The 15,808-nt window shown below is 51.5% G+C and overlaps 1 protein-coding gene across 2 annotated transcripts in view; it reads left to right on the forward strand.

The window, feature by feature from the left end:
- The window catches only part of rnf216 (ring finger protein 216), a 139,343-nt gene that overhangs the window by 88,263 nt on the left and 35,272 nt on the right, over positions 1-15,808 (forward strand). For both annotated transcript variants that reach the window (XM_045216265.1, XM_045216264.1), the window contains exon 14: positions 13,093-13,190. In XM_045216265.1, the coding sequence (XP_045072200.1) occupies positions 13,093-13,190 (98 nt within the window). The remainder of the gene's footprint in view (positions 1-13,092; positions 13,191-15,808) is intronic.

Raw genomic sequence — 15,808 nt, forward strand, 5'->3', positions numbered from 1 at the left:
CATGCCCCGCCCTTCTAATCCTGCCCTCCCATTGGCTGAAACCAATTTTCCTTCCATGTCAAATGTGTTTCAGATCATGTTTGACCCAGATTCTCTTGTTTCTGTCTCACCGACGCGCACACACACACACACACACACACACACACACACACACACACACACACACACACACACACACACACACACACACACGTTGTTTTCCACATGTGGTTATGAGATAGTTTGGACACGGGGTGTGTGTTAACAGCGCTCATGTGAAGAGCTGTAGCTGTGAACATGACTGTGAGTTCGAAGGAGGCTTCAACTTCATCAGTACCTCTTTCTGTCCTTCACACACACTTCATCAGTACCTCTTTCTGTCCTTCACACACACTTCATCAGTACCTCTTTCTGATCCTTCACACACTTCATCAGTACCTCTTTCTGTCCTTCACACACACTTAATCAGTACCCCTTTCCCCAGGCCATGTGCTTTGACAGTACCCCTTTCCCCAGGCCATGTGCTTTGACAGTACCCCTTTCCCCAGGCCATGTGCTTTGACAGTACCCCTTTCCCCAGGCCATGTGCTTTGACAGTACCCCTTTCCCCAGGCCATGTGCTTTGACAGTACCCCTTTCCCCAGGCCATGTGCTTTGACAGTACCCCTTTCCCCAGTCCGTGTGCTTTGACAGTACCCCTTTCCCCAGGCCGTGTGCTTTGACAGTACCCCTTTCCCAAAGCACCCCTTTCCCCAGGCCATGTGCTTTGACAGTACCCCTTTCCCCAGGCCATGTGCTTTGACAGTACCCCTTTCCCCAGGCCGTGTGCTTTGACAGTACCCCTTTCCCCAGGCCATGTGCTTTGACAGTACCCCTTTCCCAAAGCACCCCTTTCCCCAGGCCGTGTGCTTTGACAGTACCCCTTTCCCCAGGCCATGTGCTTTGACAGTACCCCTTTCCCAAAGCACCCCTTTCCCCAGGCCATGTGCTTCGACAGTACCCCTTTCCCCAGGCCATGTGCTTTGACAGTACCCCTTTCCCCAGGCCATGTGCTTTGACAGTACCCCTTTCCCCAGGCCGTGTGCTTTGACAGTACCCCTTTCCCAAAGCACCCCTTTCCCCAGGCCATGTGCTTTGACAGTACCCCTTTCCCAAAGCACCCCTTTCCCCAGGCCGTGTGCTTTGACAGTACCCCTTTCCCAAAGCACCCCTTTCCCCAGGCCATGTGCTTTGACAGTACCCCTTTCCCAAAGCACCCCTTTCCCCAGGCCATGTGCTTTGACAGTACCCCTTTCCCCAGGCCATGTGCTTTGACAGTACCCCTTTCCCCAGGCCATGTGCTTTGACAGTACCCCTTTCCCCAGGCCATGTGCTTTGACAGTACCCCTTTCCCCAGGCCATGTGCTTTGACAGTACCCCTTTCCCCAGGCCGTGTGCTTTGACAGTACCCCTTTCCCAAAGCACCCCTTTCCCCAGGCCGTGTGCTCTGACAGTACCCCTTTCCCCAGGCCATGTGCTTTGACAGTACCCCTTTCCCCAGGCCATGTGCTTTGACAGTACCCCTTTCCCCAGGCCATGTGCTTTGACAGTACCCCTTTCCCCAGGCCATGTGCTTTGACAGTACCCCTTTCCCCAGGCCATGTGCTTTGACAGTACCCCTTTCCCCAGGCCATGTGCTTCGACAGTACCCCTTTCCCCAGGCCGTGTGCTTTGACAGTACCCCTTTCCCCAGGCCATGTGCTTTGACAGTACCCCTTTCCCAAAGTACCCCTTTCCCCAGGCCATGTGCTTTGACAGTACCCCTTTCCCCAGGCCGTGTGCTTTGACAGTACCCCTTTCCCAAAGTACCCCTTTCCCAAAGTACCCCTTTCCCCAGGCCGTGTGCTTTGACAGTACCCCTTTCCCAAAGTACCCCTTTCCCAAAGTACCCCTTTCCCCAGGCCATGTGCTTTGACAGTACCCCTTTCCCCAGGCCATGTGCTTTGACAGTACCCCTTTCCCCAGGCCGTGTGCTTTGACAGTACCCCTTTCCCAAAGTACCCCTTTCCCCAGGCCATGTGCTTTGACAGTACCCCTTTCCCCAGGCCATGTGCTTTGACAGTACCCCTTTCCCCAGGCCGTGTGCTTTGACAGTACCCCTTTCCCAAAGTACCCCTTTCCCCAGGCCGTGTGCTTTGACAGTACCCCTTTCCCAAAGTACCCCTTTCCCCAGGCCGTGTGCTTTGACAGTACCCCTTTCCCAAAGTACCCCTTTCCCCAGGCCGTGTGCTTTGACAGTACCCCTTTCCCAAAGTACCCCTTTCCCAAAGTACCCCTTTCCCCAGGCCATGTGCTTTGACAGTACCCCTTTCCCCAGGCCGTGTGCTTTGACAGTACCCCTTTCCCCAGGCCGTGTGCTTTGACAGTACCCCTTTCCCCAGGCCGTGTGCTTTGACAGTACCCCTTTCCCCAGGCCATGTGCTTTGACAGTACCCCTTTCCCCAGGCCATGTGCTTTGACAGTACCCCTTTCCCCAGGCCATGTGCTTTGACAGTACCCCTTTCCCCAGGCCGTGTGCTTTGACAGTACCCCTTTCCCCAGGCCATGTGCTTTGACAGTACCCCTTTCCCAAAGCACCCCTTTCCCCAGGCCATGTGCTTTGACAGTACCCCTTTCCCAAAGCACCCCTTTCCCCAGGCCATGTGCTTTGACAGTACCCCTTTCCCAAAGCACCCCTTTCCCCAGGCCATGTGCTTTGACAGTACCCCTTTCCCAAAGCACCCCTTTCCCCAGGCCATGTGCTTTGACAGTACCCCTTTCCCAAGGCCATGTGCTTTGACAGTACCCCTTTCCCAAAGCACCCCTTTCCCCAGGCCGTGTGCTTTGACAGTACCCCTTTCCCCAGGCCATGTGCTTTGACAGTACCCCTTTCCCCAGGCCGTGTGCTTTGACAGTACCCCTTTCCCCAGGCCATGTGCTTTGACAGTACCCCTTTCCCCAGGCCATGTGCTTTGACAGTACCCCTTTCCCCAGGCCGTGTGCTTTGACAGTACCCCTTTCCCAAAGTACCCCTTTCCCCAGGCCATGTGCTTTGACAGTACCCCTTTCCCCAGGCCATGTGCTTTGACAGCACCCCTTTCCCCAGGCCGTGTGCTTTGACAGTACCCCTTTCCCCAGGCCATGTGCTTTGACAGTACCCCTTTCCCCAGGCCATGTGCTTTGACAGCACCCCTTTCCCCAGGCCGTGTGCTTTGACAGTACCCCTTTCCCCAGGCCATGTGCTTTGACAGTACCCCTTTCCCCAGGCCATGTGCTTTGACAGTACCCCTTTCCCCAGGCCATGTGCTTTGACAGTACCCCTTTCCCCAGGCCATGTGCTTTGACAGTACCCCTTTCCCCAGGCCGTGTGCTCTGACAGTACATTTTATTCCAGAGAGCCAACTCCCCTCTCTCCCTCCCTTCCCTCTCTCACACACACACACACACAGAGCAGCCCCCCAATCAGATTGTCTGTAAACGTCTTCTGCTACCTTATAAGGGCTGTTGCAGCCCCGCAGAGAGGAAGGGAGTGGAGATCTGAACGGAAAGAGAGAAGAGAGGGGGAGAGAAGGCATGAATGAAAAAGATGGGAAATAATGCAGGGATAGATAGTCTGATTATACTCTCTCATACACACTCTCGTATAGCTAACTGGCTAATGCTAACCCACTGCTCTACTAAGGCTATCATGGAGACAGGCTCTATAGCTAACTGGCTAATGCTAACCCACTGCTCTACTAAGGCTATCATGGAGACAGGCTCTATAGCTAACTGGCTAATGCTAACCCACTGCTCTACTAAGGCTAGCATGGAGACAGGCTCTATAGCTAACTGGCTAATGCTAACCCACTGCTCTACTAAGGCTATCATGGAGACAGGCTCTATAGCTAACTGGCTAATGCTAACCCACTGCTCTACTAAGGCTATCATGGAGACAGGCTCTATAGCTAACTGGCTAATGCTAACCCACTGCTCTACTAAGGCTATCATGGAGACAGGCTCTATAGCTAACTGGCTAATGCTAACCCACTGCTCTACTAAGGCTATCATGGAGACAGGCTCTATAGCTAACTGGCTAATGCTAACCCACTGCTCTACTAAGGCTATCATGGAGACAGGCTCTATAGCTAACTGGCTAATGCTAACCCACTGCTCTACTAAGGCTATCATGGAGACAGGCTCTATAGCTAACTGGCTAATGCTAACCCACTGCTCTACTAAGGCTATCATGGAGACAGGCTCTATAGCTAACTGGCTAATGCTAACCCACTGCTCTACTAAGGCTATCATGGAGACAGGCTCTATAGCTAACTGGCTAATGCTAACCCACTGCTCTACTAAGGCTATCATGGAGACAGGCTCTATAGCTAACTGGCTAATGCTAACACTAGCTAGCCCGCTGCCCTACTAAGGCCACTAGACAGACAGGCTCTATAGCTAACTGGCTAATGCTAACCCACTGCTCTACTAAGGCTATCATGGAGACAGGCTCTATAGCTAACTGGCTAATGCTAACCCACTGCTCTACTAAGGCTATCATGGAGACAGGCTCTATAGCTAACTGGCTAATGCTAACCCACTGCTCTACTAAGGCTATCATGGAGACAGGCTCTATAGCTAACTGGCTAATGCTAACACTAGCTAGCCCGCTGCCCTACTAAGGCCACTAGAGAGACAGGCTCTATAGCTAACTGGCTAATGCTAACACTAGCTAGCCCACTACCCTACTAAGGCCAGCGTAGAGACAGGCTCTATAGCTAACTGGCTAGCTTGTCTCTATGTTGGTCTTAGTAGGGAAGTGAGCTAGCTAATGTCAGCCATAGCCAGTTAGCTATAAACTGGCTAATGCTAACACTAGCTAGCCCACCACCCCGCTGTAAAGACAGATGTACCTTTTAGTCATTGAGCTAACTCTCCTATCCAGTGAGATTTTCCAGTTAGTGCATTCATCTTAAGATAGTTAGGTGGGACAACCACATATCCATCATAGCTACTTTATTGAGGAAAAATGGACTTACTATCAGCAAAGTCTTTGCTAGTAGGGAAGAAAGTCAAGTGTGAGTGCTAGTTCACGAAAGGCAAGGGTGGGATTATTTTAGATACTGTTTGAAGAGGTGGTTTCAGGTGCTTTTGGAAGATGGGCAGGGACTCTGCTGTCCTAGCTTCAGGGGGGAAATGGTCCCACCATTGGGGTGCCAGGACAGAGAAGAGCTTGGACTCTTTTGTTGGGGTGTAGGGTTGGAGCATAGCCTGAAGGTAGGGACTCAGGTTGGGGTGTAGGGTTGGAGCATAGCCTGAAGGTAGGGACTCAGGTTGGGGTGTAGGGTTGGAGCATAGCCTGAAGGTAGGGACTCGGTATTGGGGTGTAGGGTTGGAGCATAGCCTGAAGGTAGGGACTCAGGTTGGGGTGTAGGGTTGGAGCATAGCCTGAAGGTAGGGACTCAGGTTGGGGTGTAGGGTTGGAGCATAGCCTGAAGGTAGGGACTCAGGTTGGGGTGTAGGGTTGGAGCATAGCCTGAAGGTAGGGACTCAGGTTGGGGTGTAGGGTTGGAGCATAGCCTGAAGGTAGGGACTCAGGTTGGGGTGTAGGGTTGGAGCATAGCCTGAAGGTAGGGACTCAGGTTGGGGTGTAGGGTTGGAGCATAGCCTGAAGGTAGGGACTCAGGTTGGAGTGTAGGGTTGGAGCATAGCCTGAAGGTAGGGACTCAGGTTGGGGTGTAGGGTTGGAGCATAGCCTGAAGGTAGGGACTCAGGTTGGGGTGTAGGGTTGGAGCATAGCCTGAAGGTAGGGACTCAGGTTGGGGTGTAGGGTTGGAGCATAGCCTGAAGGTAGGGACTCAGGTTGGGGTGTAGGGTTGGAGCATAGCCTGAAGGTAGGGACTCAGGTTGGGGTGTAGGGTTGGAGCATAGCCTGAAGGTAGGGACTCAGGTTGGGGTGTAGGGTTGGAGCATAGCCTGAAGGTAGGGACTCGGTATTGGGGTGTAGGGTTGGAGCATAGCCTGAAGGTAGGGACTCAGGTTGGGGTGTAGGGTTTGAGCATAGCCTGAAGGTAGGGACTCAGGTTGGGGTGTAGGGTTGGAGCATAGCCTGAAGGTAGGGACTCAGGTTGGGGTGTAGGGTTGGAGCATAGCCTGAAGGTAGGGACTCAGGTTGGGGTGTAGGGTTGGAGCATAGCCTGAAGGTAGGGACTCAGGTTGGGGTGTAGGGTTTGTTCATAGCCTGAAGGTAGGGAGGGGCAGTTCCCCTTGCTGCTCCGTAGCCAAGCACCATGGTGTTGTGGTGGATGCCAACTTCGACTGGAAGCCTGTAGCGTTCTGGATATATTGCAGGGGTTTGATGGCAAAGCGGGGAGAGCAGCCAACAGTGAGTTGAGATGTCACCAGGGATGCTAACGCTAGTTGTAGCTGGTCTGTCGTTCTGCCCCAGAGCAAGGCAGTTAACCCCACTGTTCCCCGGGCGCCGAAGACGTGGATGTCGATAAAGGCAGCCCCCAGCACCTCTCTGATTCAGAGGGGTTGGGTTAAATGCGGAAGACACGTTTCAGTTGAATGCATTCAGTTGTACAGCTGACTAGATATCCCCCTTTCCTTTCCATCTGTCGTTTGCCACAGTCATTAATATTAATGAGCAATTTTAAATATTAATGTCATGACGTCACTACTTAGTTTAGGGTTATCAGGCAACCAGTCGTTAAAGGATCATAGGATTGCTATTAGGTGTGTGTGTGTGTGTGTGTGTGTGTGTGTGTGTCAAAATAACATTTAATTTGTCACATGCGCCGAATACAACAGGTGTAGACTTCACTGTGAAACGCTAACTGACGAGCCCTTAACCAACGATACAGAGTTTTTAAAAAAGAAATACAAAATGATCAAATAAGGAAAAAAATAATGAAATAGTAACACAATAAAGGAAGTGAGTCAATGTCCAGGGTTACGAGGTAATCTGTACATGTAGGTAGGGGTAAAAGTGACTAGCCAATCAGGATAGATAATAAACAGAGTAGCAGCAGTGTTGGTAGTTGAGGTAATATGTACATGTAGGTAGGGGTAAAAGTGACTAGTCAATCAGGATAGATAATAAACAGAGTAGCAGCAGTGTTGGTAGTTGAGGTAATATGTACATGTAGGTAGGGGTAAAAGTGACTAGTCAATCAGGATAGATAATAAACAGAGTAGCAGCAGTGTTGGTAGTTGAGGTAATATGTACACTACCGTTCAAAAGTTTGTGGTCACTTAGATATGTCCTTGTTTTCGAAAGAAAAGCCATTTTTTTGGGTAGAAGCTGTTCAGGTCCCGGACTTGGCGCTCCAGGTACCGCTTGCCGTGTGGTAGCAGAGAGAACAGTCTGTGACTAGGGTGGCTGGAGTCTTTGACAATTTTAGGGCCTTCCTCTGACACCGCCTGGTATAGAGGTCCTGGATGGCAGGGATCTCGGCCCCAGTGATGTACTGGGCCGTACGCACTACCTTCTGTAGCGCTTTGTGGTCGGATTCCATACAGTTGCCATACCAAGCGGCGATGCAGCCTGTCAATATGCTCTCAATGGTGCAGCTGTAGAACCTTTTGAGGCTCCAAGGGCCCTTGCCAAATATTTTCAGTTTGCTGAGGGGGAAGAGGCGTTGTCGTGCCCTCTTCACGACTGTGTTGGTGTGTTTGGACCATGATAGTCTGTTAGTGATGTGGACACCAAGGACCTTGAAGCTCTCGACCTGCTCCACTACAGCCCCATCAATGTATTTGTATTTATTATGGATCCCCATTAGTTCCTGCCAAGGCAGCAGCTACTCTTCCTGGGGTTTATTATGGATCCCCATTAGTTCCTGCCAAGGCAGCAGCTACTCTTCCTGGGGTTTATTATGGATCCCCATTAGTTCCTGCCAAGGCAGCAGCTACTCTTCCTGGGGTTTATTATGGATCCCCATTAGTTCCTGACAAGGCAGCAGCTACTCTTCCTGGGGTTTATTATGGATCCCCATTAGTTCCTGCCAAGGCAGCAGCTACTCTTCCTGGGGTCCAGTAAAATTAAGGCAGTTGTATACAATATATACAGCTCTCGCCCCGCTCCACTACAGCCCTGTCGATGTGAATGGGGGCGTGTTCAGACCTCCGTTTCCCGTAGTCCACGATCAGCTCCTTTGTCTTGCTGAGGTTGAGGGAGAGGCTGTTGTCCTGGCAACACACCCATATGGACGCCTGATGAAGACCTACGGGTGGAAACGTTGTTATAAATAAATATCACCCGGGAGCATGTGCAGCATTGTTCTGCGTTTTCCTTTCTGTTTTGTCCTGGCACCACACTGCCAGGTCTCTGGACCTTCTCCCTGTAGGCTTTTAACATTGTCATCGGTAATCAGGCCTACCACCGTCGTGTGGTCGGCAAACTCAATGATGGTGTTGGGAGTCGTGCGCGAGCAGGAAGTACAGGAGGGAACTGAGCACGCACCCCTGACGGGGTCCCAGTGTTGAGGATCAGCGTGGTGGATGTCTTGTTAACTACCCTTACCACCTGGGGGCGGCCCGTCAGGAAGTCCAGGATCCAGTTGCAGAGGGAGGTGTTTAGTCCCAGGGTCCTTAGCTTAGTGATGAGCTTTGAGGGCACTATGGTGTTAAACGCTGAGCTGTAGTCAATGAATAGCATTATCACATAGGTGTTCCTTTTGTCCAGGTGGGAAAGGGCAGTGTGGAGTGAAATAGAGATTGCGTCATCTGTGGATCTGTTGGGGCGGTATGCGAATTGGAGTGGGTCTAGGGTTTCTGGGATAATGGTGTTGATGTGAGCCATGACCAGCCTTTCAAAGCTACAAATGTAAGTGCAGAGGGGGAGACAGATTACTTTGGCATTTTGGGGGCACGGGGACTATGGTGGTCTGCTTGAAACACGTAGGCATTACAGACAGGGTCAGGGAGAGGTTGAAACTGTCAGTGAAGACACTTGCCAGCTGGTCAGCGCATGCTCCGAGTACGCATCCTGGTAATCTGGTAATCCGTCTGGCCCTGTGCTTTGCCTGTTGGATGGTTCGTCAGAGGGCGTAGTGGGATTTATTTTAAGCGTCCGGGTTAGAATCCCGCTCCTTAAAAGTGGCAGCTCTAGCCTTTAGCTCAGTGCGGCTGTTGCCTGTAATCCAGGGCTTCTGGTTGGGATTTGTACGTACGGTCACTGTGGGGACGACGACATCGATGCACTTATTAATGAAGCTGTGAGTGTAGTGTGTTTGTGTGTGTAGTGTGTGTGTGTGTAGTGTTTTGTGTGAGTGTAGTGTGTGTGTAGTGTTTTGTGTGTGTGTGTGTAGTGTTTTGTGTGTGTGTGTGTAGTGTTTTGTGTGAGTGTGTGTAGTGTGTGTTTGAGTGTAGTGTGTGTTTGTGTGTGTGTAGTGTGTGTGTACCAGATATCCTTCAGCATGGTGGGCCGGTGTGACTGAGACTGAACCGGTGGAGATGCTGTTCCTAGGCAACCACACAGTCGGGGACGGATCACACTTCTGCTGCTGCAGTCTCTCTCTCCCTCCCTCCCTCCCTCCCTCCCTCCCTCCCTCCCTCCCTCCCTCCCTCCCTCCCTCACACTAACCCAGTCACTCCCAGAGCCACAGCTAGCTAGTGTTAGAGGCAGCCTCTGCAGTGGTAGCAGCAGCTGTCTGTAGCGGTGGCTGGGAACGCCTGGTTTAGCAGCTGTCTGTAGCGGTGGCTGGGAACGCCTGGTTTAGCAGCTGTCTGTAGCGGTGGCTGGGAACGCCTGGTTTAGCACATGGCTTTGGCAGACAACTCCCTTTTTAAAACATTCCACTGGTTCTACTTTGCAATCTCCACCCAGCCGTGCACTTGTTAGGAAGAGCTACCCTCTCCCCTCCTCTCTCCTCTCCTCTCCCCTCCTCTCTCCTCTCCTCTCCCCTCCTCTCTCTCCTCCTCTCTCCCCTCCTCTCCTTTCATCTCCCCTCCCCTCTCCTCTCCCCTCCTCTCTCCCCTCCTCTCTCCCCTCCTCTCCTTTCATCTCCCCTCCCCTCTCCCCTCCCCTCCTCTCCTTTCATCTCCCCTCCCCTCCTCTCCTTTCATCTCCCCTCCCCTCCTCACCTCCCCCATCCTCTCCCCTCCCCTCCTCCCCTCCCCCATCCTCTCCCCTCCCCTCCTCCCTCCCCCATCCTCTCCCTCCCCTCCTCCCCTCCCCCATCCTCTCCCCTCCCCTCTTCTCCTTTCATCTCCCCTCCCTCCTCCCCTCCCCCACCATCTCCCCTCTCCTCCTCTTGTCCAGTATTTCTCCAGTCTCCTCCTCTTGTCCAGTATTTCTCCAGTCTCCTCTCCTCCTCTTGTCCAGTATTTCTCCAGTCTCCTCTCCTCCTCTTGTCCAGTATTTCTCCAGTCTCCTCCTCTTGTCCAGTATTTCTCCAGTCTCCTCCTCTTGTCCAGTATTTCTCCAGTCTCCTCCTCTTGTCCAGTATTTCTCCAGTCTCCTCTCCTCCTCTTGTCCAGTATTTCTCCAGTCTCCTCTCCTCCTCTTGTCCAGTATTTCTCCAGTCTCCTCCTCTTGTCCAGTATTTCTCCAGTCTCCTCTCCTCCTCTTGTCCAGTATTTCTCCAGTTTCCTCTCCTCCTCTTGTCCAGTATTTCTCCAGTCTCCTCTCCTCCTCTTGTCCAGTATTTCTCCAGTCTCCTCCTCTTGTCCAGTATTTCTCCAGTCTCCTCTCCTCCTCTTGTCCAGTATTTCTCCAGTCTCCTCCTCTTGTCCAGTATTTCTCCAGTCTCCTCTCCTCCTCTTGTCCAGTATTTCTCCAGTCTCCTCTCCTCCTCTTGTCCAGTATTTCTCCAGTCTCCTCTCCTCCTCTTGTCCAGTATTTCTCCAGTCTCCTCTCCTCCTCTTGTCCAGTATTTCTCCAGTCTCCTCTCCTCCTCTTGTCCAGTATTTCTCCAGTCTCCTCCTCTTGTCCAGTATTTCTCCAGTCTCCTCCTCTTGTCCAGTATTTCTCCAGTCTCCTCTCCTCCTCTTGTCCAGTATTTCTCCAGTCTCCTCCTCTTGTCCAGTATTTCTCCAGTCTCCTCCTCTTGTCCAGTATTTCTCCAGTCTCCTCTCCTCCTCTTGTCCAGTATTTCTCCAGTCTCCTCTCCTCCTCTTGTCCAGTATTTCTCCAGTCTCCTCCTCTTGTCCAGTATTTCTCCAGTCTCCTCCTCTTGTCCAGTATTTCTCCAGTCTCCTCTCCTCCTCTTGTCCAGTATTTCTCCAGTCTCCTCTCAATCAATCAATCAATCAATTTTATTTTATATAGCCCTTCGTACATCAGCTAATATCTCGAAGTGCTGTACAGAAACCCAGCCTAAAACCCCAAACAGCTAGTAATGCAGGTGTAGAAGCACGGTGGCTAGGAAAAACTCCCTAGAAAGGCCAAAACCTAGGAAGAAACCTAGAGAGGAACCAGGCTATGAGGGGTGGCCAGTCCTCTTCTGGCTGTGCCGGGTGGAGATTATAACAGAACCATGCCAAGATGTTCAAAAATGTTCATAAGTGACAAGCATGGTCAAATAATAATCAGGAATAAATCTCAGTTGGCTTTTCATAGCCGATCATTAAGAGTTGAAAACAGCAGGTCTGGGACAGGTAGAGGTTCCATAACCGCAGGCAGAACAGTTGAAACTGGAATAGCAGCAAGGCCAGGCGGACTGGGGACAGCAAGGAGTCACCACGGCCGGTAGTCCCGACGTATGGTCCTAGGGCTCAGGTCTCTCAGTTGGCTTTTCATAGCCGATCATTAAGAGTTGAAAACAGCAGGTCTGGGACAGTATTTCTCCAGTCTCCTCTCCTCCTCTTGTCCAGTATTTCTCCAGTCTCCTCTCCTCCTCTTGTCCAGTATTTCTCCAGTCTCCTCTCCTCCTCTTGTCCAGTATTTCTCCAGTCTCCTCTCCTCCTCTTGTCCAGTATTTCTCCAGTCTCCTCTCCTCCTCTTGTCCAGTATTTCTCCAGTCTCCTCTCCTCCTCTTGTCCAGTATTTCTCCAGTCTCCCTCCTCTTGTCCAGTATTTCTCCAGTCTCCTCCTCTTGTCCAGTATTTCTCCAGTCTCCTCTCCTCCTCTTGTCCAGTATTTCTCCAGTCTCCTCTCCTCCTCTTGTCCAGTATTTCTCCAGTCTCCTCCTCTTGTCCAGTATTTCTCCAGTCTCCTCTCCTCCTCTTGTCCAGTATTTCTCCAGTCTCCTCTCCTCCTCTTGTCCAGTATTTCTCCAGTCCCCTCTCCTCCTCTTGTCCAGTATTTCTCCAGTCTCCTCCTCTTGTCCAGTATTTCTCCAGTCTCCTCTCCTCCTCTTGTCCAGTATTTCTCCAGTCTCCTCTCCTCCTCTTGTCCAGTATTTCTCCAGTCTCCTCTCCTCCTCTTGTCCAGTATTTCTCCAGTCTCCTCTCCTCCTCTTGTCCAGTATTTCTCCAGTCTCCTCTCCTCCAACAAAATACTTTTCACTGGGCTGTGATTATAACACTCATGGTTGGAGTCTGGCAGTGTGTTGTAACCTGTATGTTGTATGTTGTAACCTGTATGTTGTATGTTGTAACCTGTATGTTGTATGTTGTGACCTGTATGTTGGATGTTGTGACCTGTATGTTGGATGTTGTGACTTGTGTTTTGATTGAGACGAGGGGAGGAGAACATGTGACCATTAATTAGAGTAACCTTAACCATGTAATCTACTTTACTGTTTTATTTGACTGAATCTCTCCCTCTCTCTCTCTCTCTCTCTCTCTCTCTCTCTCTCTCTCTCTCTCTCTCTCTCTCTCTCTCTCTCTCTCTCTCTCTCTCTCTCTCTCTCTCTCTCTCTCTCTCTCTCTCTCTCCCCCATCTCTCTCTCTCTCTCTCTCTCTCCCCCCATCTCTCTCTCGCCCCCCTCTCTCTCTCTCCCTCTCTCTCGCCCCCTTTCTCTCTCTCTCTCTCTCTCTCTCTCTCTCTCTCTCTCTCTCTCTCTCTCTCTCTCTCTCTCTCTCTCTCTCTCCCCCCATCTCTCTCTCTCTCTCTCTCCTCTCTCTCGCCCCCTCTCTCTCTCTCCCTCTCTCTCGCCCCCTTTCTCTCTCTCTCTTCCCCCTCTCTCTCTCTCTCCCCCCTCTCTCTCTCTCTCTCCCTCTCTCCAGGAGAGCTGCAGGAAGTGCCGTGTCCAGTGGAAGGAGCATGCTGGGAAGTCATGTGATCAGGTCATGGAGCGAGATGAGATACGCATGAGGGTGGCCTTGTAAGTTCCAAACCAGAGATAGAGGGGTCCTCACCATCTCTCCCTTTATGTTGATGTAGACCATGAGGGTGGCCTTATAAGTGCCTGACCAGAGATAGAGGGGTCCTCGCCATCTCTCCCTTTATGTTGATGTAGATCATGAGGGTGGCCTTGTAAGTGCCTGACCAGAGATAGAGGGGTCCTCGCCATCTCTCCCTTTATGTTGATGTAGACCATGACGGTGGCCTTATAAGTGCCTGACCAGAGATAGAGTGGTCCTCACCATCTCTCCCTTATGTTGATGTAGACCATGAGGGTGGCCTTGTAAGTGCCTGACCAGAGATAGAGGGGTCCTCGCCATCTCTCCCTTTATGTTGATGTAGACCATGAGGGTGGCCTTGTAAGTGCCTGACCAGAGATAGAGGGGTCCTCGCCATCTCTCCCTTTATGTTGATGTAGACCATGAGGGTGGCCTTATAAGTGCCTGACCAGAGATAGAGTGGTCCTCACCATCTCTCCCTTTATGTTGATGTAGACCATGAGGGTGGCCTTGTAAGTGCCTGACCAGAGATAGAGGGGTCCTCGCTATCTCTCCCTTATGTTGATGTAGACCATGAGGGTGGCCTTATAAGTGCCTGACCAGAGATAGAGTGGTCCTCACCATCTCTCCCTTTATGTTGATGTAGACCATGAGGGTGGCCTTTATAAGTGCCTGACCAGAGATAGAGGGGTCCTCACCATCTCTCCCTTATGTTGATGTAGACCATGAGGGTGGCCTTGTAAGTGCCTGACCAGAGATAGAGGGGTCCTCGCCATCTCTCCCTTTATGTTGATGTAGACCATGAGGGTGGCCTTGTAAGTGCCTGACCAGAGATAGAGGGGTCCTCGCCATCTCTCCCTTTATGTTGATGTAGACCATGAGGGTGGCCTTATAAGTGCCTGACCAGAGATAGAGTGGTCCTCACCATCTCTCCCTTTATGTTGATGTAGACCATGAGGGTGGCCTTGTAAGTGCCTGACCAGAGATAGAGGGGTCCTCGCTATCTCTCCCTTATGTTGATGTAGACCATGAGGGTGGCCTTATAAGTGCCTGACCAGAGATAGAGGGGTCCTCACCATCTCTCCCTTATGTTGATGTAGACCATGAGGGTGGCCTTTATAAGTGCCTGACCAGAGATAGAGGGGTCCTCACCATCTCTCCATTTATGTTGATGTAGACCATGAGGGTGGCCTTATAAGTGCCTGACCAGAGATAGAGGGGTCCTCGCCATCTCTCCCTTTATGTTGATGTAGACCATGAGGGTGGCCTTATAAGTGCCTGACCAGAGATAGAGGGGTCCTCACCATCTCTCCCTTTATGTTGATGTAGACCATGAGGGTGGCCTTATAAGTGCCTGACCAGAGATAGAGTGGTCCTCACCATCTCTCCCTTATGTTGATGTAGACCATGAGGGTGGCCTTGTAAGTGCCTGACCAGAGGAAGAGGGGTCCTTGCTATCTCTCCCTCATTTGTTAATATGTTCCATGCAGGTGGCCTTATAAGTGCCTGACCAGAGAGAGGGGTCCTCACCATCTCTCATTCAAAAGTATATGGACACCCCTTCAAATTAGTGGATTTTGGCTATTTACAACCACACCCGTTGCTGACAGGTGTATAAAATCGAGTACACAGCCATGCAATCTCCATACTTACTGAAGAGCTCAGTGACTTTCAACGCGGCACCGTCATAGGATGCCACCTTTCCAACAAGTCAGTCCGTCAAATTTCTGCCCTGCTAGAGCTGCCCCCCCCGGTCAACTGTAAGTGCTGTTATTGTGGAGTGGAAACGTCTTGGAGCAACAACGGCTCAGCCGTGAAGTGGTAGGACACACCAAGCTCACAGAACGGGACCGCAGAGTGCTGAAGTGCGTAGCGTGTAAAAATCGACTGTCCTCGGTTGCAACACTCACTACCGAGTTCCAAACTGTCTCTGGAAGCAACATCAGCACAAGAACTGTTCAGAGGAATAATGGTCTGGGGCTGTTTTTCATGGTTCGGGCTAGGCCCCTTAGTTCCAGTGAAGGGAAAACTTAACGCTACAGCATACAATGACATTCTAGACGATTCTGTGCTTCCAACTTTGTGGCAACAGTTTGGGGAAGGCCCTTTGCTGTTTCAGCATGACAATGCCCCCGTGCACAAAGCGAGGTCCATACAGAAATGGTTTGTTGAGATCGGTGTTGAAGAACTTGACTGGCCTGCACAGAGCCCTGACCTCAACCCCATCGAACACCTTTGGGATGAATTGGAACGCCGACTGTGAGCCAGGCCTAATCGCCCAACATCAGTGCCCCCGACCTCACTAATGCTCTTGTGGCTGAATGGAAGCAAGTCCCCGCAGCAATGTTCCAACACTCCAGTCTCCTGAGTGGCGCAGTGGTCTAAGGCACTGTATCGCAGTGTTAACTGTGCCACTAGAGATCCTGGTTCGAATCCAGGCTCTGTCGCAGCCGGCCGCGACCGGGAGACTCATGGGCGGCGCACAATTGGCCCAGCGTCGTCCAGGGTAGGGGAGGGAATGGCCGGCAGGGATGTAGCTCAGTTGATAGAGCATGGCGTTTGCAACGCCAGGGTTGTGGGTTTGATTCCCACGGGGGGC

Source organism: Coregonus clupeaformis, unplaced genomic scaffold (assembly GCF_020615455.1).
Source record: "Coregonus clupeaformis isolate EN_2021a unplaced genomic scaffold, ASM2061545v1 scaf0656, whole genome shotgun sequence".
Taxonomy (NCBI): domain Eukaryota; kingdom Metazoa; phylum Chordata; class Actinopteri; order Salmoniformes; family Salmonidae; genus Coregonus; species Coregonus clupeaformis.